Raw genomic sequence first — 25,522 nt, forward strand, 5'->3', positions numbered from 1 at the left:
TCCAAAGTATTATGTTGCCAGCTTAGGAGTTCTCAGGTTCTTTTCAAATCTACTATTCCTGCCTCATATTTTTAAGCTGCTTCTTTATTTCTTTAACTATATAAAACATTGTCATTTTTATTCCAATTGAAATTTTGGTATCTGAAAACACCACATTGTTTTTCTTATCTAATACTACCCTTGGTTCTCATCCATAATACTTTGACTTCTTGTGTGAATGGGTGGCCTTAGGGTTTTGGGGGGGCTGGGCGGAGGACAAGGGGTTTTGTTTTTTAGTATTAGCCATTCATTCTCAAAGTGCTTTACCTGCAGAAATTCTTTGAAGATGGGATTGAAGTTGACATCCTCCAGAAAGAAGTAGTGTTTCCTAGTTTCCTGTTACCACTGCTCATGACAGAGAACTTAATTTAAATTCTCCACTTAGTCTACACATGTAACTGGCATGTTTTTTCTTTCCTATTAGTTCAGTGATGTGCTTAATAGGTTTAAAATGTTAATAGTGTTAAATATTTTTTAAAAAATTTTAACATGCATTTTAATAATTTTAGTCAGAAAGCACATTCAGAAAATCTAATTTGCCATAACTCCAGAATTAGGAATGTCCTATATTTTAAGGCTTTCTTTTTTTTTTAATTTAAAGTTGATGAGCTGTTATAAAAGGGCTGCTTTACATTCATGTTACTTCTCCAAATACACAACTTCTGGTTTAAAAGAGTTCACAGCGACAATACTCCTGGGATCCACTGTATCCTGGCAAGATTAGAGGTAGATGACCTCATCAGTTTTTAGAGATAGATCTTAGATTGTGGAGAGCCATCAGTACCAAAAAAGTACAACATACCAGGAGGTAATTTTCTAACATTTTAAAATTTCCTCAGTTACTGGACTCCAACCTTCAAGCTCTGTCACATTAAAAAAATGCAGAATTAACCCTGAGTACTGAGGTTTCATAAAGAACACCTGTAAACTACCCAAAGGAAGTTTTTCAAATCCTCCATTTTCTTGCCTCCTTGTTTTATGCTTTTATGGATTATCTCTGCGACTCTGATTGTCACTACTGTTCTTGCTTAGTAGTGTTAAGTTGGTCACTGGCAAGATTTTCCTTGGTCTAATCCTTTAGCTCTTTCTTTTCTCCATGGTGATGAGCCTTTCACACACCTTTTCCCATTTTGGACCTTACTCCATTTGCTCTTTTCCCAGATCTATGAGTTATCTCTGGTTAACCCCTCATCCTTCTTGAGCACCCTACTTGTCTAAAAGTGTAAGTTACATAAGTAGAACTCAGAAGGGAATTTCTTGCCCCTTCAATTAAAGGTATGCTACTACTCAAACAAATTGTAGAGAAAGTTACCTGAATTGGTCTTCCATCGGGTGTCAGCACCTCTTCTGAAAGTTCCATCATCTTGAGGGCCATCAGAGCAATGGGCTTAGCGTGGCAGAGGCTTTTCCTATGGAGTCCTGCAGCAACACAGTACGCATCACCTATTGTTTCCACCTGCAGCCATCAGACAAATCAAATGCAAACATATGATAATGAGCCAGAAGAGAAATGATTAGTTATGTGCAATCACAAATGTTGCTGAAAACATGTCAGCAAAACATCAATAAATTAAGCAATTAGACAACTGAGTGTAATCACAGCAGAGTTTGCAAACAGCCATAGTCAAATACTAACATCTCACTCCAGGGCTGTTTGTCAACGCTATCGCCATAGATGATCATTGAAATTGGGAACAACTGGAATACAGAATAATTGTCCTCTACAAAAAAGAATTACCAGTATTTTGCCTGAACAATTTTCAAATAATGACCTTTTACAAAGCCACTGTCTTGTCTCTTTCAAATTTTCAATATTGGTTATATTTGAGAGGTGAGAAATTAATGTGCAGAAACCCTCCATAATCTTACAATTAAAGAGTTAACAGGCACTGCCAGAGTCTTTTTAGACCCTATTCTAATGTTATTGTCAGCATCCATTCTGAATAGCCATTGCTTTTGTTAAATATTTCAAGTATTTAAGTTAAAATCCTCAAATTTCCAAAGCATATAGCATGGTATAAAACTAGGCACAACTTCTTCTCAGAGGAAAGTTCTCTAATTATCCAAAGTAAGGGTGGTAGATTTTGGATAATTTGCAAATGATATAACTAGTAAAGGGTTAATATCCACAAACCATAAAGAAAACATAAAACACAACACTAAAATAATAATGATAATCATCATCATCATCATCATCATTTGATTAAAAACAAGCAGAGGACTAGAACACTTTTCCAAAGAAAACATACAGATGGTCAACAGACACATGAAAAGATGCTCAGCATCACTATTCATCAGAGAAATCCAAATCAAAACCACAATGAGATATCACCTTACACCTGTCAGAATGGCCAAAATCAAAAAGACAAGAAATAACAAAGTACTGATGAGGATGTGGAGAAAGAGGAGCCCTCATGCACTGTTGATGGGAACATAAATTGGTGCAGCCACTGTGGAAAACAGTATGGAGGTTCCTCAAAAAAAACTAAAAATAGAAATGTCAAATGATCCAATAATTCCATATTGGGTATTTATTAAAGCAAAAGGAAAACACTAACTTGAGAAGATATATACACTTCTATGCTTAGTGCAGCATTATTTACAATAGTCATGACACCGAAGCAACCCAAGAGTCTAAAATATGGGATATGTACATCTAAGAATATTATAGAGCCATAAAAAGATGAGATTGCACCATTTGAGACACATGGATGGACCTAGAGGGTATTATGATAAGTGATATAAGTCAGTCAGAGAAAGACAAATATCATATGCTTCCACTCACAAGTGGAATCTTAAAAATATGAATAAACAAACAAAAAGCAGAAGCTGAAATATAAATACAGAAAACTGTTAGTTGCCAGAGGGGAGGTGGTAGGTAAAAATGGGTAAAGGGGACGAGGAGATAGAAGCATCCACTTATGGAATGAGTAAGTCAAGGGAATAAAAGGAGTATAAGGAACACAGTGTTATTGTAATACTAATGTAATGGAACAAATGGTAGCGACACTGTGGTGAACACAGCATAAAGTATTACCTTGTGAAATCACTAAGTTGAACACTTTTTTTAAAAAAAGGCTTTATATAAATGCCAGTTAACATACAGTGTAATACTGTTTCAGGTGTACAAAATAGTGATTCAACACTTCCATACATCACCCGGTGCTCATCACAACAGGTGCACTCCTTTATCTCTATCACCTATTTCACCCATCCTCCCATCCAACTCCCCTCTGATGACCATCACTATAGTCTCTGTAGCTAAGAGTCTATTTCTTGGTTTGTCTTTTTTTCCACTTGGCTCACTTGTTTCTTAAATTACACATATGAGTGAAATCATATGGTATTTGTCTTTCTCTCATTTTTTAGAATTTGTACCATAAGACAGGTTTAGTTATATGTTGCACTTTCCCTTTTAGCAGTGTGTAATGTAGTGGTATGGAGAAGACGGGCCAATAGATTACCAATGGATAACAGAAATCTAATAAAGTAGAAGATAAATGTATACACAAAAGAACAAATTCACATTAAAATCTGTATGTTATCATGCAAGCTCTTATACTATTTAGTTTCTAAATAGTTGAAGTCAGTTTAAAGCTCAGAAACAATAGGATCAAGAACTAGGCAAGAAACAGACATCAAAAAATAATGGCCCATATCAAGATGTGCAATTCTCACAATAATAAATATTAAACATACAGAAAAATTCTAAAAGATATTTCCATTATGCTAGGCTAGATTATGTTGCAATAACAATATAACTTCCAAATCTGCATGTCCTAAAATAACAAAGGCTTATTTTTGATTCATGCTATGTATTTATGTGGGTTAAGGGATCGGAAGACAGAAGAAATACGGTGCCATGTCTCTTCACTCTAGGAACAAAGCTACCAGAACCTCCCCACCTGGGGCTGATTGCTGTGGCAAAGAAAGAGAGGTTCTAACAAAGTGTACACTAGCTCCTGCAGCTTTCACCTAGGTGTGACATATAAAGCTTCTTAAGATTCATTCACTGAAGCAAGTCACAGGACCATGCTTAACATAAAGGGGATGGGAAAATTCAACTGCTCTTGTGCCCAGGCACCAGCCAGAAATATCTGGGGGAGTAACACTAGTAAGTACATGAACAAATAGGTAATAGCTTAAAATTTTCCAAACACCAACTGTCTGTAAAGTGCAGGTAATACATGTTTCTTTCTTTCCTTACAAATATATTCAGTATCTTAACATGAAAATCTTGACAGAAATGCTACCACCTTAGTATTATATCTTTCTGCAAAAGTTCCATTCTTCTCCCCTTTCCTTTTATCTAATTTGGGTCTGTGCAAGTTTAGCAGAATTAAGCATATATGCAAATTTTAGTGGATTACCTTCAAAAGCATTAGTCGATTTTGCTTCACAGGGAGCAGAAAAAGTGAAAACATTATATATCCATTACAATTACTCCTGAGGTTGTTTCCTTGAATTAAACCAATTAAACAGGTGGAGATTGTAAATATACTGAAACAAAACAAAACAACAGTCCAAAAAGTTGAGTGTGTTCTGAATTCCTTTACATCTGCCTCAATATTTTTTAAAAATACAATCTTAAGTACAACAGACACCATCTAAAAATAGTGCATCTTATTTATTTTTGGCATCTTCAACCTCTTCTTGAATGACATTAGAGAAGAATAAAGATGGCTAAACTAATCATGGAGATGGAAACGATAGTCTTCGCATCCTTTTCTCAATATAGAAGAGGAGGCTTATGTACTAAAAATAGTATGTACAACTGTTGCTCCACATATTATAGATGCTTTTATCATAGTAAAATTTTACCTATCTTGGTATATTATCTTTTTAATCCTTTATAGTAAAAACCTTCACAATATTCCAGCAATAAAGGTGGTGTAGATAAACTTCTTAGAGCCGTTTACTTGTTCTTTTTATTTACTTTATTTTAGTTTTAAAGTAATCATTTAAAATAATTTATTTTAGTTCCTAATAGAATTTCATTCCTGTAACATTCTTTACCCTCCTCTTCAGGCTAATGCTCAAGACATATCTACATGGTTTCTTGAAAATCTGGGCACAGTGAGGAGGCAGGAATGTGTGTGTGTGTGTGTTGTGGTACTGGCCAGGCTTAGCCTAAAAGAACACTGCATATAATGTGTAATGAATAATTCCTGTTCCATGGGACTCACACCCACCTTAGTCCTTCAATCTCACAGTCCTTGGTCTGTCTTCTGTTTAACTTTCTAGGACTTGTGAAAGAAAGCTTAGGGAGGGATCATAGAAACAGAGGATCAGAAAGCTCTGACAGCCTATCTTACTGGACAACTTCCCTCTCTCCCTCTAGATATCATCAAGAGGAGAAGCAAATTAGAGTCTGCTGTCTAATTGTTACTTTCTGTTTTTCATCCCTAAAGTCATTAGAAACAGATAAAGAAGGAGAGAAGAAGGGTGAGAAAGAGAGACAAAGAGAAGAGAGGTGTTGGAATGAGGTATAGGTAGACAGATGAAGCCTACAAATGAAACATGTCTTTTCTCTCCTGGCATCTCACAGAGCACTTGGTCAGCCCATCACAATCAGGTGGGCAAAGGGGGGCTAAGAAATATGATGCATTCTTCATGGGCTCATTAGCTATGACTAAAAACACATGATTCCCAGGAAGGATACCATATTCACCCTTGCTGAGAGCATGGAGCCACACTTACCAGCCAATCACCTGATATCAGATCACCCTTGCTGAAAGCATGGAGCCACACGTGCCAGCCCAATCACCTATCTGACATTAGGTATGGTTCCTGAATGACTGAAAAGAGCCAGACAGGAATTTTCTAGTAGTTGGTAGGGAGCCTGAGTCCACAGGTGATTGGGAAGTTCTCCATCACCTAGAAACTAGACAGTGGGGTTGCTGGTGGTCTGGACACAAATTATCCAAAAGGATGGCCAGAAAAGGTAGAGCATGGCACAGGCCTTCATGAAGACTTACCAGTAGCAAAGAGCAGGAAAAACTTTGGGCTTGGGTAGATTTAGAGGTCCCTTACATTTTGCCCTTTACCTCAAACAGGGTCAGCAGCTCACCGCTGTTAATGTCCCTGTTTACCCAGATACTCAGAAGGTTGGGTGAAAGGGCTCCGGGCCAGTGATGAAAATTCAGGTCGTGGTGGCCAAACAGAGGTCTTAAGGCCATGAAATTATCCCCTGGAATATAAGCAACATGCCACAGACATTACACATGAACCCAGCTTTTCATTGTTCTTGAGGTTGTGGTTCTTGAAGATACAATGATCTTCTTCAAATATGATCTTTAAGTAGCTACATTAGAAGCAGGTGGGAAGGCTCTGACAGAGACAAATGTAGATGAATGTCTTTAACATCATTTCCTTGGCTTAGACAAAATGATGGCCATGTCCATAAAAGCTATATCTTGAGGATGAGAGAGCTGAAGGAGCAGGTGAGCCACAGATCAGAGAGGCCAGCAGATACACATCACTGTTGACCAAGCAGAGGTCCAACAACTGATGGCAAGTAATCTTGAGCAAGAACAATTTTCAAAGGTAGAAGTTAATCACACTAGTACCCAAATAACTTGAGTATCTCCATGGGGTGCCCTGCAGAAAGTAGTCTGATTTCCCTTCACACAGTAGGTAGTTTTATAGGAATTGGGCCACAGTTCCCCTTTAGCAATTATAGCAGTTGTGTCAGATTCAGGGAGGCTGTAGTCTGAAGAAGAAGAAGTGACAGGTGATGTCTTGCTCCTGCAGATGAAGGACATAGAGCAGGGATTCCTGAGCCTACGCTTAGAATGGAAATAAATGACACTTGTCCAGAAGATCTGACCTCATCATATCCTTAAACAATAGCATTGTTTCTGCAGTAAGAGTTTGTTCAAAAGAAGACCCTGGGGGCGCCTGGGTGGCTCAGTCAGTTAAGCAGTTGCTGTTGGCTCAAGTCATGATCCCAGGGTGGTGGGGGCTTTACTCCTAAAAGTAGGTCGCTCACCAGTTCCAGAGGTGTAGGACAAAAATGAGACTTCATAGGTGATGGCTGGCAGGATGGGATAACCTGGCTATTGCCACACCACTGCCACCCAACTCTAAAGGAGGGGGCACCAATGATCCTAGTTCCTGGGATTAGACAGAACAGTAATTGCAACTGAGCAAGAAAAGCCTCTATCTCCCATGGGGGTCAAGAAGCAGCCTACACCTCCTTAGCATATTCATTTAGACACTATATTGGGAATCCACCTCCATGTATTTATCCCTTTCTTATACAATGTACAGAAAGCAAAATTATTAAGCTGTCCTTTTTAGTTTTTGTAAATAATCTTATAGTCATCAAATATAAGCACCTTCATTATAGGGTCCTATTTTATGATGTTAAAGGTTGATATTCTGGAAATAATCTTGATGTATTAATGAGTTAATGTTGCAAAGGTCCTGTACCATCATTGGCAAGAAGAACTAAGGTGTGATGAGTCATTAGAGTAACCTCACAATACTTCTAACTCTCTATCCCTGTTACCCCTTGTTGCACAGGAACTGAAAGTCCTCATTTGGCACAGTCATTAACCAGACTGGCACTTCAGAGAGAGGCGTCTCCATCCACAGACACTCTTTGCATTCTCTCTGGAAAATAAAAGGTCATGTGCACCTAAAGTCTCCTGTCATTTCTACCAGTGGACTGCTGTTTTCCCCAGGATAGCTTTAAAGTCACAGCCTGATTATCCTCAGAGATCCTGACTCAGAGGATGGGTTGAAACCAGGTTTATTTACTCTTTTGAAGCCTTGAAAACGTCATGGATATGCTCATTATTTTGAAAGATGTTTCACATAGAGAATGAATTATTTCTACTTTAGTGGGTACACAGTTTTTAGGGCACATTCCAAACACTGCAAACTAGACAAACAAAGGCTATCTCAAGATGGAGCCCTCACTTTAAAGTTTTCTTTCCCTACTTCTGGGTAACTGGCATTCACATACCCAATGGATAAATTTCTCTCTCTAGCACAGTATCATGCTGGTTTATGAGGGTGTGTGTGTGTGTTTATATTCTCTCTCTCCTAGATATTTAACTTTTTATATCTGTGGACCCTCGCACAGTAGTAGGATGGTCTTTAATAGTTTTATTGAATGTTTTAAATTGCATCTAACTTCTACATTTATAGGTTGGAATTGTCAAAATTTTAAATGCAAAACTCAGGACCACCTACATAAAAATCACCCAGAGGGTACCTGTTAAAAATGAAATCCCCCGAGGTCTCACAACTAGATCTACTAAATCAAAATATAGGTGTAATACCCAGCTATCTGCATTTTCACATGCTCTCAGGAATATTTTATGATTTCCAAAGTTTGGAGAATTCTGGTACATTATGTGAGCTAAAAACACTACAACATTCAACCAAATATACACCTTTTTTTAAAGACCCAATGAGCTCTTGAAAGGAAGAAAGAAAAGAAAAGCACTTCTACTCTTGTACCCCAGCAATTTCCATATATTCCTGCTTTGTCTTCCACCCTATCCATAGGCAGTAAACTTCTCCTGGGATTTCTTTATATATCAGAACTTTAAACTACAACTCCTAGCCCAGACATCCCTCCCACCCTGCCAACACACCTAAAATTCTGAGAGGCATTTGGCACAGTGGGTATTCAATGATCCAAAGAAAGTTTGTTGAGTTCAGTTAAATATATCCAAGTCAATTGTGTATAATGGCTTAGCAGTTCAAATGGAAACAACTTTAACTAAGGGTTTACTGATAAAGCTACTTCAAAAAATCCCTCATTTAAAAAAAATGTCTAATTATACTCATTTTGGTTGATTTTCTGACCCAAATACTACTTCTTTTAAGGATGTCTCTACAGCGCTCAGCTGATACAGCACTGGAAAGGAGGTCATGGATATAAATAGAATGGTGATTTGGCCTGGGAACTACTCCCAAATGAGGGAAAATAGATTCCAAATGACTGCCTATCAAAGAAAGCTCTTTTCCTGATAAAATGCTCAATAGATCCATCAATGTAAACTCCACTTTCAACCATGTGGAAAATGCTGTTGTCAGGTCCCAGGTTTTACCATAAAAGTTATCAAATACTGGGTCATGCAAACAAAAAAAAATATTGAAATACTCAGTCAAAATTTCTTTCTCAATCTTCAAGTTAGATGCAGACAACTGAAAATTTCTTTCTGCTGTCCAGTAGTCTGTCCTGTCACAGGGCACCCTTTCTACCGTTTTAACTTACTCTATGCTCCAATAAAAATGAATGACTCAAAATTCTTTGCATATATTCTGTATCTCCCACCACCATGTTTATACGCAGAATTACTGTTCTACTTTGAATCATCCATTCTCTTTATAAAATAATTATTGAGTATATTATTTTCAAGAAAAGGGATTCCTGATTTGCTAGAACCTTAAACATTGTCCCTGGAGAGCAGTGAATGTCTGCTTTATCTTCAGTAAACATATAATGAGTGTTAAATAATGTGAGTTGATGTCACAAAAGTAAATAGTTTCAAGACTTACAATAAAGCTATAGTAATCAAGACACAATGATATTGGTGAAGGAATACACAAATCATCAGTGGAACAGAACTCTGAAGCCAGATGTAGATTCCCATAAATATAGGAAACTGAGTTTTGGCAAAGGAGCAGGAGCAACACAATGGAGCAAAGATAGTCTTTCAACAAATTAAGTTGAAACAAGTGGACATCCACATGCGAAATAAATGAATCTAGACACAGACACAGAACCTCACAAAAATTGACTCAAAATGGATCAAGATTTAAATGGAAAATGGAAAACTAGAAGACTCCTAGAAGATAGGAAAAAACCTAGATGACCTTGGGTACGGTGATATCTTTTTAGTACAATACCAAAAACATGATCTATGAAAGAAATAACTGAAAAAATGAAATGGCATTTCCTTAAAATTAAAACCTCCCACTCTGTAAAAGATAATAGCAAGAGAATAGGAAAACAAGACAGAGACTGGGAGAAAATATTGATATCAGATTGATATATGTGATAACGGACTTGTGAAATTCTTCAAATTCAATAAGAAAACAATCTAATTAAAAAATGGGCCAAATACTTTAACAGACACCTCACTGAAAAAGATAACATAGATGGCAAATAAACATATGAAAAGATGCATCACATCATATGTCATCAAAGAACTGCAAATTAAACAATAATGAGACACCACTACATGCCAAAATCCAGAACAGTGAAAACACCAAATGCTGACAAGGATTTAAAGCAACAGGAAGTCATTCTTTGCTGTTGGGAATGCAAAACAGTAAAGGCTCTATGAAAGACATTTTGATGGTTTCTTTTGTAGAAACTCAGTAAAACTTGACTTTAGCATATCTGCCACTGCAGTCATTTGTCTTTATGCTTTGTTCTCATCTTGTCTAGATTACTAGGTCATTTACTTTTGAAGGCAAGGATAATATCTTAGTTATCTTTTTAAGTCCTGCAGGGGCTAATAGAGTGCTAACATACTAGATGCTTAGAGAATTATGACTGAGTCAAACTGTATTATAAACACCTCTATTAAGGGCTAGGTCAATAAAGATAATGTATAAATTATCTTTCAACATCAAAGTTATTGTTAACAATCAACTCAGATTTAGCCTGCATAATACCAAATCAAGAACATATTCAGATGATCAGGTGATTTTCATGAATAATGGAAGTATTTCCATTAAGTAGACAAAATTAACCACTTCCATCATGTTTCCAACATTGACACAAGCTTCTCATACACACCTGCCAGCCCAGGTAATGCTACCAACATTTCTCAGTTGAACAACAGCAATGATATCCTTATGTTCTGCTCTTGCTAACTCCTCACCTCAGATCTATGCCCCACATCACTTTTAAAGTGATTTTTATGAAGTAAATCTACTTGTGTCACTCCTCTATTCAAAATCCTTCAATGACTTCATTTTGCTCTGATAATTAAGAACAAAATTCCTAGAATAGCTAAAACATCTATAGGTTCTAGCTCCTATCTACTTCTCTATCTCTATCTTGTGCTACTCTTGCATTATTTAAGTTTGACCATGGTGATCTTCGTTAGTTGCTCCAATTTCATCATGTTCCTTTCTGACTCAGAGTCTTTACATACCTTGACCCCACTGCATAGAATCCTTGACTCCCACCATCTTTCCTATCCAGTTGGTTCCTTCTCATCCTTCAGACCTCTATTTAAAGGATATCTCCTCAGGGATGCCTTCCTGAGCTCTCAGAATAAATCAGGTGTCTCACAGGCTAACACCATGTAATTTTTCTCAGTCATTCTATGGTAGTTAATATATTTTTTGAGTAGTGATCAATCACTGTCTTCATCATTAGACTGTGAACTTCATGGAGGAAGGTGTCATGTCGACTTAGCTCACTACTACATGTGGTGCCTGACATGCAGTATGTGGTCAAGAAACATTTCTCTAAGGTATAAATAGGTAAACGTGGTTGGTCAAAGTTATGGACCTCCGTAGGATCAGGAAGTCTTGAGACCTCGCCAAGCACCCTTCTCTAATGGAAAAAGCCTGAGCAATGCTAAATCCACCATCTTTGTGACCTCAAACAAGTTCTTTATAACCTTTTATCTCATTTTCATCTTCTGTGAAAGGCAGATAATATCTATTTTACAAGGCTGCTGAAAAGATTAAATAATTTTATACCTCTCCAGTGATAACCATAATTTTATTTAATTATTAACTGTCTATGTAATTATTGTTTAATGTTCCCCCATAATCAGTTATAAGCATCTATGGATTTGGACCATGTCTGCCTTAAGTACCACTATGCTCCAATACTTATTAGCTTAGCATGTAGAATACAGTAGGTGGTCAATAATTATTTGTTGAAGATAAAAATAAATCAATAGGCATATATAAAAAACTTAGTATGATATCTGGCACATAGTAGGCATTCAACAAAATATCAATGTCTACTGTAGATTGAGTGTTTATGTTCCCCCCAACGTCCTATGTTGAAAGCTAATCCCCAGTGTAATGATATTGGTATATAGGAATTTTGGGAAATGATCAGAGACTTTTGGGAGGGCTCTACCCTCATGAATCAGATTAGGGCCCTTATAAGAGAGACCACAGAAGGTAAGCATCCTTGTCCCTTCTACTATGTGAAGATACGACAAGAAGACAGCCATCAATGGAACCAGTTGTTCACTAGACACTGAGTTTGCTGACACCTTGATCTTGGAATTCCCAGCCTCCCAGAACCAGGAGGCTCCAGAACAACTTCTGTTGTTTACAACTATCTGGTCTTTGGTATTTTTGTTACACCAATCCAAATGGACTCAGACACTCTTCTTCCCTCCCTTCATAGCAAATTTCCCACGGCACTGTTTAGCCCTGGTCTTCTTTCTTTTTTTTTTAATATATATTTTTTTAGATTTTATTTATTTATTCATGAGAGACACAGAGAGAGAGACAGAGACACAGGCAGAGAAAGAAGCAGGTTCCCCGGGGGGAGCCTCATGAGGGACTTGATCCCAGGATCCTGGGATCATACCCTGAGCCAAGACGCTCAACCACTGAGCCACTCAGGCGGCCCTGGTCTTCTTTCTTTTCAGTGAGGATGGAGTCAGCTACTTGCACTGTTCATTAATTCACAAGGTATTTACTGCAGATAGTGTTATTACTTTGAATTTATGGACAGAAAAAAATCCCAACAACAATGATCTACTGAGCACAATTTATGTGCCAACTGCAACAAAAATGTTAGATCAGTACTACTGTTCCCACTTTGTAGAAGCAGAAGGTAAGCACAGGTATGTGATATAACTTAATTAAGTAACAAAGAATTAAAATTAGCTTTTCAGGATTGATATCTAATATGCTTCCCCCTCTGCTTAAATGTAATTGCACAGTCATAAGCAAATTCAATAGTCTAATCTGGCCTCCCTGGGAGAGTTACAGAAACTCCTTTCATCAGAGGGCTAAAATATGCCCTACTATGAGGCAGTGACATGAGTAATGAAATTAGGTTAAGTGGAAAATGTGAGAAGCACAAAGTTTTCTTTCCATGACAGTTGAAAAGAAATGTATACAATAGCAAACTTTGGGTATCCAAGGAAAATAGGAAATTAAAAAATATTGCTTTGGACTATCTTAAGAACAGCATTATCTTAATAGGCAGCTTTCATACATTCTAACATGTGTGTGCATACACACACATAGTTGGATCAGCAGTCCAATAAGAATTTTGTTTCAGCTGATTTCTTAGTTTTCTAGATTATTAAAAGTCCTATTAACAATTTCAAGGCTTGAAAAATGCATCATAATATGCATACATTTATAATCAAATACCTGAATTTCAGAAAACAAAGCTAAATCTCACTTTTCCACCTTAAAAAGTCTTTAAAAAATAAATCTAAATAATTTCAAATTTGCCATATATGAATAACCTATTAATAGAGAATCACCAGGGCTAATTTTCACTTTGGGAACATTTTCCTAGCCAACTACGTATAGCTCTAACATGGAATATTTAGAATTGTAGAATCTCATGGAATGAAGTGACCTTTTGAGATTTCCTTCTACCTATCCCATCAAAAGATTGTAGATTGTGTTTGATTCAGTCCAGTGACCAGAACATAGAGCTCTAACCAATCTATTTCATTTTGGGGAACACTAACTTTCATAAGGATATTCTATTGTGCTTAAAGTATTTTTTTTAACTTCTGCATAAAGATTCTCTTTAGCTTCCTAGAACCAAAGAGAATGAGTCTTTACGAAGTCCAACACATATTAAAAAACAGTACAGATTTGCCTTAAAAAAAGGAGACCTAGTTATATTCTTAACTCTAGGCTAAAATTCAAATCACAATTTAAAAACTCAAACTCATCCTCCAACTATTATTTCAAGAGCCTCGTGTTCATAATAAAGAGTTTTGGTTATTAGTTTTCATTGCTCTTTCAACAGTCCTGTGACATTCCCAATGTTCTCATTGTAACAATATGAAATTTGTCTTGTGACTATCAACTACTGGATGCAAGATACTAATTTCTGAAATATACATATATAAAAGCTAGAACAATCTTTGGTCCTACTTCTGCATCTAATTAGGAATGGTAACTATCTGAAACATGAATGATTTCAACCACTGTTTTCGACAATATAAACTTTTGGCCGAATCAGAGCTAAATTCAAATGACATCTCTGCCACTTACTAAAACTTATCTTCAAAAGGGATGAAAGAACACCAATGTAATAGTGGTCTTCTGGAAAATAAATAAGATACCCCAATTAAGGCATTCAGCACTGTGTTTAGAACACAGTTTATATTTAGTATATGTGAATTCCACTTTTTTAAGTTCCATTTTGTTTTCAGGGATTTGCGTTTTTTAAATCAGTGTTTCAAGGGGTAAAAAGTGAGAGAATTGTGTATTACATTTCTGCTCTATAACAAACATTAATTGAGGTTTAGTGAGGAAGGTAACAGAAACAATCCAATTAAGATTTGCAGATTGCACTGCGGCTTCCCTGTCAGATAAGTGAGAGACAGCTGTCCTATCTAGAAGATCAATTTCCATTTTAGTAAGCTCATCCTATACTCACGTATTACAAACCTTGATGTGACTATAACTGACATGTTCACATTCTAAAGCTTGCCAGAATTCCTCTGCTAAATGGCCTCAGGGTAACAGAAATGATTATGTAATGACAGTTTTTTACAAAGAAAAAAATTGATGTTTTTAAGTGAAATTTTTAAGTTAACATAATGGAGTAACTCACTGACTAGGTGGTAGACTTAAAATTGCAAAATATATACGGAGTAAAACCTAGGTTCTCACAATGTCCTGATATAAAGGTGTTGGTGGCAAGGGCAAACATGCTGGTGAGCTCAGAGCTTAACTTCTTTACAGCTGATTGATACACAAAAGACAGGCACTCTGTAATAACATAAGCTGCATAAAGGCTAGTGAAAAATCTTTCACTTATACCATAGAGTAACATTTACCCTTATAGATACAGGAAATCCTAGCAACATGGGCTTCATATACTAAGAAAACTTGCTAGAGACTTATATCATAAATTTCCAGACTATTATTAGACTTGTAGAGATTTTCTTGGTGTCTTATTCCACTCAGGCTGCTATAACAGAATATCATGGACTAGATGACTCAAAAAACAGGACTTTCTCACAGCATGCATTGGTGGCTGGTTATTTAAGATCAAGGTGCTCTAATTCATTTCCCTGGTGAGGGTCCACTTCCTGGCTAGCAGGTGGCCACCTTCTCCCTGTGTCCTCACTTGGCAAAAACAGAGGGAACTCTGGTTTCTTCCTCTTCTTATAAGGACTCTGATTCCATAATGGGGTCTTTCCCTCATCTAAACAAAATTACCCTTCCGAAGACCCCACCTCAAAACACCACTACATTGTGGGTTAGGGTTTCAATAAATGAACTTTGGGAGGATGCAAACATTCAGTCCATAACACCTGGCAGTGTAAAAATCAAAAACGTCAATCTCTGAGCAGCTTCCACCACTCTTTAGAAGATTAAAAATCATTAAGGATAAAAAGAACCACCCTCAAACACTTTGTTTGATAAAGTCAGCAAGACACTTCATCAATTTTGATTTCTGAGTGGTAATCCAAGTTATTTTACCCTTCTCTCTGTTTCAGAATTTGTCACAACACTGAAAGAAAATGTTTGAATGTAGAAAGCAAACTATTCAGGATGACAGATTAGAACATAAAAAAATAAACATTTTTGGTTCCATTTCTTAGTGTTGGTCATAACATTGGGAGAGTCAATGTTACTGAAAGAAATACTGTCATCTTTAGAAGTTACACTTTATTCAGATTAAAATGAAAACAGACTATGGATGGACTCATCTTCAGGAATGAGGATCTGCGAGGACCCAGTGATGATGCTACAAACAATGCATTTCAGGGGGCTTCTCTTAGCCCTGACTTTTACTTCTCTCCCTATCCTCCTTTCATACACTTTCTGTGGTATACAATGTAATTCTCATGACCTGAAAGAATGAACCCAAGCAAATTAACATTTTATCTATCTCTAATAAGCACTGGTTAGGAGCATCTGAATGTGTCAGTCAGTGAAGCATCTGCTTTTGGCTCAGTTCCTGATCCCAGGTCCTGGAATGGAGCCCCAGGCTCATTCTGCTTTCTGCTCAGCCGGGAGCCTGCTTCTCCCTCTCCCTCCCCCTCTCCCTCTGAGCTTTCCTCTCTTCTCTATCAAATAAATAAAATATTTTTAAGAGATTTTATTTATTTATTCATGACAGACAGAGAGAGAGGCAGAGACACAGGCAGAGGGAGAAGCAGGCTCTATGCAGGGAGCCCGACGTGGGACTTGATCCGGGTCTCCAGGATCACACCCCAAGCCGAACGCGGCGCTAAACCGCTGAGCCACTGGGGCTGCCCAATAAAATATTTTTTAAAAAATCACTGGCTACACCGTATTTATATACAAACACATGCACATATAAGCATGTGCATATAAAACACACACCCACTCACCATCTATACCCAGAAACACCTATTTGAGAAAGGACAGTTAGTATCTATATTTACTACCATGGCCCAGACACTGCAATAAACACTTTATGCCTATTTCATTTAAAAACTCATAAAATATAACTATGATGTAGATGAAATTAGTCTATTTACAGATGGCAAAACTCAAGTAGAGAGGGCAAATAAGAGGTTAAATGTAAAAGGACCAGAACTCCACGTAGCATATAGTAAGGTAGCACTGGGGCTCGGCAGCTTTATCTGAATACAGGGCAGGAACATGGAAAAGTATCCACCCTTCCCCTTGTTTCTCCCTTATCTCCAACCTAAGTATGGGGAAGGCAAGAATTTAAATGAGGCAAAACCCTCATCAGGTAATTTTTAGGGCATTAATGTATTTTGAAAGTGACAATACAATCCCCCTAGTAGAAAAGATATCAGAATAGAATGCTTATCTGTGACTTTCACCTTACCTTACAAAGCATATAAATTAGTTCTTTTCTACTCATTAAAATTGGGCTAAAAATATATATATGAATTTCCATAACACTTTGTAGGCTTCCATAGGAGCCATACCCTATTATCAAGTGAGTGAGGCAACAATATTTATTGGATGAGTGAATGAACGATGTGGAAAAAAATATATATATATATACACACATATTTTTACTTTAGAAATTCCTGTTTTCTAGATGTATGAGAAGACACTGTGACTTCATTTCTAGTAAAAATCAATGGCATCGATGCTGATGGAAACCACTGAGGACTAGTATAAATCTTTGGTTAGCTTTAATTTCAAATGTATGTGTACTGATCATTAAAGCAGAAAATATGTAAATCTGGGGGGGGGGGATGAACCAGTCACTCAGTATTTACCATATGAAATGGGCATTCAGTGCTGGGAAATGGAGTAAGAGGATATACACATATTTCTAAAATTCCAAGAATAACCTAAGTACTTAAGTATTTTAAAAGGCTATTTTATCACAAAACAAACCGAGTTGGAAGGGAGGCATTTCAGTATTTTTTTTCTTGCTGAATCCAATTCACTCTAGAGTGTATCCTTGAGATTCTGCTTCATTTTCTGGAAACTGGCTGAAGGTCCAGTGGACAAAGGCTGTAGTAGCTCCATTTGGTCAAAAGACAAGAAAAAAAAATTCTCGAGGCATAGAGTTCTGTAGCCTGGTAAGTTTATATGAGAAACATCTGCTCTCAGCTCCTACAAAGTAGGTTAATGATGGGAATTTTAGTCTGGGATAGCTCCTTATCCAATTTACAAACCACTAGCTTGATAGTGCAAAGTATACACAGTCTTCACTAAGACGTCTGAATCCAAAGGGGAGCATGACTGTTTCCTTGAGGTATTAATGTGCCTACTCAAGATTGAACTCTGTCCATCTGATATATAAACCTTACTATCTTGGATATTTATCACTGTGTACTTCTGTATTCTCTATTCATTTTAGGATGTACATTTTAGGACTCTATAGTTAATAGACCAAAACAGAACAATCTACTTATATAAATTATATGAAATGTATATGATCTTAACAGCTTCCTAGCTCTTTTTATTTGTGTTGTATTTACAGAAGTTTGGAAGTTACAAAATCAATAGTGTCTCCATTGGTTTTTGGAGATTTTCAGGACTCAAGCTATCTCACAATTTTCAAATTATAGTAATGTCAAGAGTCTCCAAATATGTTCTATTCATTTTCAAGAATGGATAGAACTAACCTGCTAACTCTAGCTCCTCTGGGGGTCTAACTCCTGTTTCAGCATTTAAAAGCTCAGTGGTTATCTCTATATCCTTTGATGAAGTTGCATTATTATATTACCTGTTGACTCTATAGAGGGGAACCTATGCATCCCCTGGTTCTAAGAGTCCTGGACGAGGAAAAGACTCTGGCTCTGTATCTGTTTGTCCTGATGCTTGTCTTCATACTTGCTGCCTGGACACAATGCCTTGTTTCCAGTTCCTGTATCCTTGTTCTCAGTCCCAAAGGTTTGTTCCCCTAAGAATGGGTCTGGATTCCTCTTCCTTCCTATTTTGTTACCCACTTAGAATACTTGCATTCCCTTGTCAATATGAACTTTGTGTTGTTTTTCAGATACTCAACACCAGTTCCTTGATCTAACAAATCTGGCATTTTCTGGCTACTCCATCTTATCTTTCTACCCATTCTCTCCAACCCAAGTCTGGCAGTGATACTTAATGTATAACTTCACTAACCTGTGTAAACCAAGTTTGGGGTTTGCAATGGAAATGCTTCTTCTACCCCCACCACAAAAGAGGAAAAGATTTTATTACTAACGTTTTTTTAAGAGTTGCCTGGGCAAAATTATTTTTAAAAATAAATTTTTATTCATTTTATTATTTTAAAATTATATTGCCCATGGCCTGCACTTGGGAACACTGATCCCATTGTTCCATTCTTGGTATGTTATTCTCCATAAAAGTAATGAAGAGAGAAGATGCTACTGGTTTCTGATCAAAAAGGAGGATGGCAGATGGGACAGTCCCCCCCTTTTTTTTGAGAGAGAGAGAGAGCAAGCAGGGAAAGAGGGGCAGAGAGAGAGAGAATCCTAAGCAGCTTCCATACCTAGTACAGAGCCCAATATGGGGCTCTATCTCATGAGTATGAGATCATGACCTGAGCTGAAATTAGGAGTCAGATACTTAACCAGTTGAGCCACCTAGGCACCCTGAGAGCCCCCAACTTGTAAACACAGCTTCTCAAAACTCTGAACTATTTGCTACTAGAAGGGAAGTGGGCAGATTTGGACAAGGTGATCACAGGATTTTTCTTCAACAGGTGACAGTCTAACTATAGTTACTGATGACATGACATAGTTTTAAAACCGGTTCCACTATTTGTTTTTGTTCTTTTATCTTTGTCTAGATCATAGCCCAGACTCATGAAAATATTATAGCCTTTAGAATCAGACAAGCTCTTGTTAAAATACTGATTTATGAGTCATGTTGTCTGGATTATTTAACCTTTCTCAATGGACATAATGAAACTACCCCACCTGTTAATCATGGGAGATTAAGTGAGATGATATTTTATTCTTTTGTCATAAGCACAGAGTACACTCTTGTTATCTACATACGAAAACACCCAGAGTAGTCTCATAGGCACACTTCTGTATGTCCAGATGTACTTGTCTGAGAACTAACAATGCCTGCTCCCCTGTACTTCACTACCACACGCCAGTTGCTGTTATAAACACTTTGCCTCTATCAGCTCACTGAAATACAGTAACTCTGAGGTGGATACATTTAGCATCTTAACTTTATAGGTGACAAAATGGAGAAAAGTGCAGTTTACAAAGTGCTTAAAGGTATGAAGAAGAGATGTCTAAGAAGTGCATTTAAGATAGCACCGGGGGACTGCATCCTTGGCTCAATGGAGTGAGAGAAGCATGAAGACCTCACTAACCCTTCTTGCTTCTCCCTTGTTTCTAACTAATGGGCTTGCCAGAGGCAATAGTATAAAGTAAGGTAGAACCCTCTCTAGGTTGCTTCAATATCTAATGCCATCATTATCATCTATATGCCAAAAATAAGAAAGGTTAGAATTACTGGTTCTTTGTTCATTCTCTATACCCTATAAAATTAGAGGAGCAAAACCGTGCACTCTTTATGTTGACTTTTTACTAAATATTTACTTTTCTAATTATAAGAGGATCAAAATTATAACCCATGCTTCCTTCAATTTACCTAGATTTTACTTGTATTCATATACCTGTAACATCTTGGCAGCCAAGCATTGTAAAGATTTTAATTTTCTAAATGCTTGAAACATGCACAGTAAAATCTATAGCTTCCTCTTACACTTCCTTCTTTGTAGAAGGTTTATTTCTCACTACAGCCTACTTTAGCCTACTTTATTCTACCCCTGGAATTATAATCTATCACTGCGTTATCCTCCCAAATGATAGGTAAACATGGAATAGAATGATGATCAAGAAAAGGACAACCATCAGTTTGGGAACTGGAGTCTCACTGGACAGTGGCAGACTTTAAGTGCCCCCCTGTGGGGAACTCTTTCTGCGTTTTTCTTGGCATTCAGCTCTACTTGGTTTCCTTTCACATTTCTAATATAAAAGTGGGCTCCACCATATTTTTCTGTGTGGTATAATTATTCCACAAAAATTCTAAATGGACTCTAAGTCCAGCAAAAGTCTTAATTTTATGAAATCAGCAGGTGTATGGTCCTTTAAAAATTCTACCACCTTTAGAATTTTTTTTCAATAGCCATTAAAAATTTAGCAGATAGCTCATGGTAAAAAATAGCACCGTGTAAATTTTCTAGAAAATAAGCTAGTCTGCTTATGATGATTAGAAATCTCAAATTAGGTAACTCAGAAGATTTCTAATTTATGTTTCTCCTAATAAATTTCCTACAATGTACATTGCTTGATCCTATGCAAGGGTAATATTCTCTCTTTATTTTGTCTTTCTCTCTCTTTGGCCATCCTATCATCACTCTGCTTTAGCACATAACGTGTTTCCCTGTCTGGACTCTACACTCAACCCCCATTACCTGAGTGAACATGAAACCTGCTACAGACACCTATTCAAGATACAAACACATACCAGCACCAAAGGTATGTTAAAAATACCTGGCCTTAAAATTGTATTATTTTATAAACTTATTGCTGAAATTTCATAAGCAAGTTGAATTTAAGAGAATTTGTGAACCAGGAATGTTTTGTTTATATATGAAGGCTGGAAAGCCAATCCTTAGAATCAGGGAAACAGTAAATTCATTTTATAACTGAAAACTTGCTGATAATTATTTACTACTTTTTGGAACTATCCATGGTGTAAAAAACATACAGAAAAATTTGAGGATCATGCAGGATAGTCCCATAAATTTTCTTTTACAATGAGGTATCCTAGCTTATCTCAAGCGAAAGGAAACTTGATGTCTGTGAAATCCATATTTCAAACCTCGAAGTGGTAGTACCCTCAGAAGACATGTTTTTTTTTTCCTCAAAACCTGATGCTTATATTAAATTAGGGATTCCCTTGCTCTTTCAAAGGAGAATCTAGTTATTTGTTTATCATTCTCATTTAGTTTTAAGAGCTTAGGGCCAAAATAACATGACAACTTTAGTTGGAGAAAGCTAACACAGCAAATCAGGGGTTCATAGAGGAAGGAGGTTGGTCATTGCTGAGATTAGTGCAGTAGAGCCCTCGGTCTGGGGAAAGGAATATGCTGGCAGATTCAGGCCAAGTTGCTCTACCTTCTGGAAATGACCGAGTGTAACAGTGGCAAACTCACTGTCATGTCTCTTTGATTTAGGATCAGATATTTGGCAACCTCTGCCATATATTATATAACAATACATTATAAGGAAGTTTGCTTATACCACACACTGAATGTTCACCCCTCCAAAGAGACTCATTAAAATATTTAGCATCAGCTACACATTATACATAATGGAACTAGAAAACATGTTTTTCTAAAGGAGAAACACGATAATGAAAACACCCTGTGGGATAATAATATGAAACTACAATGCTTCTTTTCAAGTCTTCTTATGTGTAGATCATACTATAAAAAGAAAGCAGTGTAAATGGATTAGTAAAGAGAAAATAAAAGCCTACAGTTCACTACTGTTTATACTCCAAGTACTTTATGTTCTTCATATAAAAAAACCATGTACCTCAACAATGCGTAATCCATGGGAAATTATGTGAAGTTACAGAGTTATTCATTAGGTGGATAAGAGGCTGAATCACTCAAGAGATTGCCCCAATTTGGGTAATAAATTCATAAGGAGTTCACCAAATCAGACCCCAAAAATGGTAACTGGTACCCATTTTCAAAGCTCTTCCACTATTTGGCTTGGAAAAGTAAAGTGCTTCCACTAAAAACCACTGGTCATTTGGTAATAGATAGAATATTTACAAGTATTCCTTCAGAATTAGAAGGACTTACCTTATTTGACAATGCAGTGCAAAAACACTGATTAATCATCATTTACTGATAATGCAATGCATATTTTAACATAACTTACTTCTTCATATTAACTGTCAAATAAAAACTCTTAGTTCATATTCGAATCCTGTTCTCTAAGAAAGACTAATTATGTTGTGAAAAGTTGTCTGGAACTCAGCAGTTTAATTCTATAATAATAATAATGAACTTAGAGAAGGAGCTCTACAGCCTTTTCCTTACTAAACAATATTATGATTCAGTTACCTATTAGTCAATACTATAAACTGACTTATAATGGACATGTACCCATTAAACAGGAGTACTTGTATTCTGTCTAAAATTTCTAAATTAAAGAGATTTCCATTATTTACTACCAAGTTTAACTTTACAAAGAAAATTGTATCCTTGCAATTTAAGATAACTTATGATAAAAAAATACTTGTGTATAAGTAACTAAACCCCTTTACCTTATAAATATCCAAAAATCCACACTGGTGGTCAAACCTGGTATACAGTTCATTCAGCATGCTGATCACCTGCATGGGAGTACACTGGGCACATATGGCTGTGAAGCCAACAATGTCCGAGAAGAGCATGGTAACGTCATCAAACTTTCTTGCCTGCACCTGCTGCCCTTGCCACAGCTGCTGGGCTACATCACCAGGGAAAATAGAATACAGAAGATCCACTGTTTTCTTTTTTTCTTCTTCCAGGGCCTGATGAGTTCTTTCCAAAGTTGCCTTTAATTTATCCATCCTCTTCTTCAAGCCATCTTGTGCCTTTGCCTGTTCACCAACCAGAATGACATCTCGGGTGGCATCATGAATAGGGATGTCTGAGAGATGCAGCCCTCGGCCCATGAGTTCATCCAACTTGTCCACACATGGAGAGCCCAAGAATAAAATGGAATTTGATTCTGGGACATGGATCATCTGTCCTTTGACTTCCATCACCTGCAAAATTAACATGAAATTTTAATCAGTGCTCTTCACATAGTAGGTTCACAAAAAAAGTTAATTTACTATCTGATGAAGAGAAGGAACAAGAAATGTATATTAGCTATGTTGAATTTCTGCATTCATATGAGCAAATTTGAATATGGTTGTCAACCTGTGTAAAATTCATGGTTCTGAACAGAAATCTTTGTTATTATGCCCCACTTTGCCACTTCCTAAAGACAATGATGAAATGATGAGTGAGATCAATGAGAAATGAACCTCAGAAACATTTTTTATTCAAAATGAAATTACACTCAGGCTCATCATGAAATTGGCTCATGAGTCAATTTAGCACCTTTCAACCTGCTTAATAATAAAATTAGGATAAATCCATCTGTCAAAACAACTATATTCAAGTCATTAAAATAACACTCAGGGGAAAAAAGTCCAGAAATTCAAATAAATCAAAATAATTGTTTGGCCTTACATAAGTCATTTTTCAAGGCTTGTAGACCTTTGAATATATAGTAGTTCTTGCACTGACTTACAGAATGATTCACTTTATCTTTAAAAATAAAAATTTAAACTAGATGTGATTATGTCTGTATTATCAGGAAGTGATTTTCAATCAACTATCATGTTCACTAAGAGCTGAAAATATACCCCCTAAATCAGAATAACACTAAAGGAATTCAGTTAGGAAGATAAAGAATCTGAAGATGCACTACTTTAAATTGGTCCCTCCTTTCTGTACTCTTTGACTACAGAACTTGGGCGACTGATGTTTCATGTGTTCCATCAGTGGACACAAACTGATGCTAGCTTAGCAAGGCACCCTATGAGCCATTCCAAGGGAAGGAGCGGCAGCAGGAAAGGAAATGCACTTAGGATGTTACTGTACAGTGGGACTCAGTGGCTCAGTCAGTTAAGCATCTGCCTTCGGCTCAGGTCATGATCCCAGGATTGGGATAGAGTCCCACATCAGCCTCTACACTTGGTGAGGATCCTGTTGCTCCCTTACCCTCTGCTTATCCCTCCCCTGCTCATGCTATCTCTCCCCCTCTCTCTCTGTCAAATAAATAAAATCTTTAAAAAATAATAAAAATTAAAAAAGGATGTGGCTGTACAGAGTTATCTGGGTCAGAGTAAGGTATCTCCTGGAAAGGAGAGAGGTGGTAATGACCTAGAAAGAACAGCCCAGGAGTTGACCACCAAGAGTGCACATCTGTTTAACCTATACCACTTTCCACTGTCATGTGGATGTGGCTCATTAAATTTATTTTCCTTTATTATTTGTAGCATGAAGTAGTTTGGCTGGCTGATGAAACTGAAGGCATAGAACAAACATACAGTAAAACTGAGAGATTTGGATGTGTAGGCCTGCATCTATGTTTTACATGATTCCACCTGCACCATTCATCAAGATTCAGTACAGACATGGAAATAAAATCAAGTCCTCCCTTGACACTATAATTTTTATGAAATGAAATGTTTGCTTTATCTTAAGTGAAGTTACCACGAGTGTTCAGTATTTCCTCCTTTGATACCTAGTACTCTCATTTCTTCAATGAAATATTTATTGTTTCCTATTTACTCACACAGCTCTAGGTCATTAGCATAAAAAGATAAAAGAATATGCCCCTTCTCAAGGATACATAGTATGGTGATGGAGGCCAGAAAATGGTGTGCAGAAGACACTCCCAATCCCCCCCACCCCCCCCACCACCACCAGGGCAGCTTCCCAAGGCTGCAGGTTATGGCCTGAGTGCAGACAGAGATGACTGTTCTGAGAATTTCCAGGCTGTGTCCTGTTTGCTGTGCCTGGCAGGCTGTGTTGAGAGGACTGCTGTTAATGGCACATGCTTGCCCACCATCGGGATGGTGAAGGTGTCATAAGGAAGATACACAAAATCTACAACATCAAAGCTAAAAATTGACCATGATCCATTTATTCATAAAGTTTAAGTTTTGTAAAAGCAAATCTCTGATGCTCAGAGATCTAAATCTAGATTTAGACGTATGTGGTCTCTCTCTCTCTCTCTCTCTCTCTCTCTCTCTCTCTCTCTCTCCTCACATTTCAGAT

General features: G+C 37.0%; 1 protein-coding gene across 2 annotated transcripts in view; it reads right to left on the bottom strand.

Annotated features, from left to right (window-relative positions):
- GUCY1A2 (guanylate cyclase 1 soluble subunit alpha 2) overlaps nucleotides 1–25,522 on the bottom strand; it is a 334,359-nt gene that overhangs the window by 119,778 nt on the left and 189,059 nt on the right. For both annotated transcript variants that reach the window (XM_055306204.1, XM_055306205.1), the window contains exons 5-6: nucleotides 22,969–23,454; nucleotides 1,352–1,495 (exon numbers count right to left, since the gene is read on the bottom strand). In XM_055306204.1, coding sequence (XP_055162179.1) covers nucleotides 1,352–1,495; nucleotides 22,969–23,454 — 630 coding nt within the window. The remainder of the gene's footprint in view (nucleotides 1–1,351; nucleotides 1,496–22,968; nucleotides 23,455–25,522) is intronic.

This window comes from Nyctereutes procyonoides, unplaced genomic scaffold, assembly GCF_905146905.1.
Source record: "Nyctereutes procyonoides isolate TBG_1078 unplaced genomic scaffold, NYPRO_anot_genome, whole genome shotgun sequence".
Lineage (NCBI taxonomy): Eukaryota > Metazoa > Chordata > Mammalia > Carnivora > Canidae > Nyctereutes > Nyctereutes procyonoides.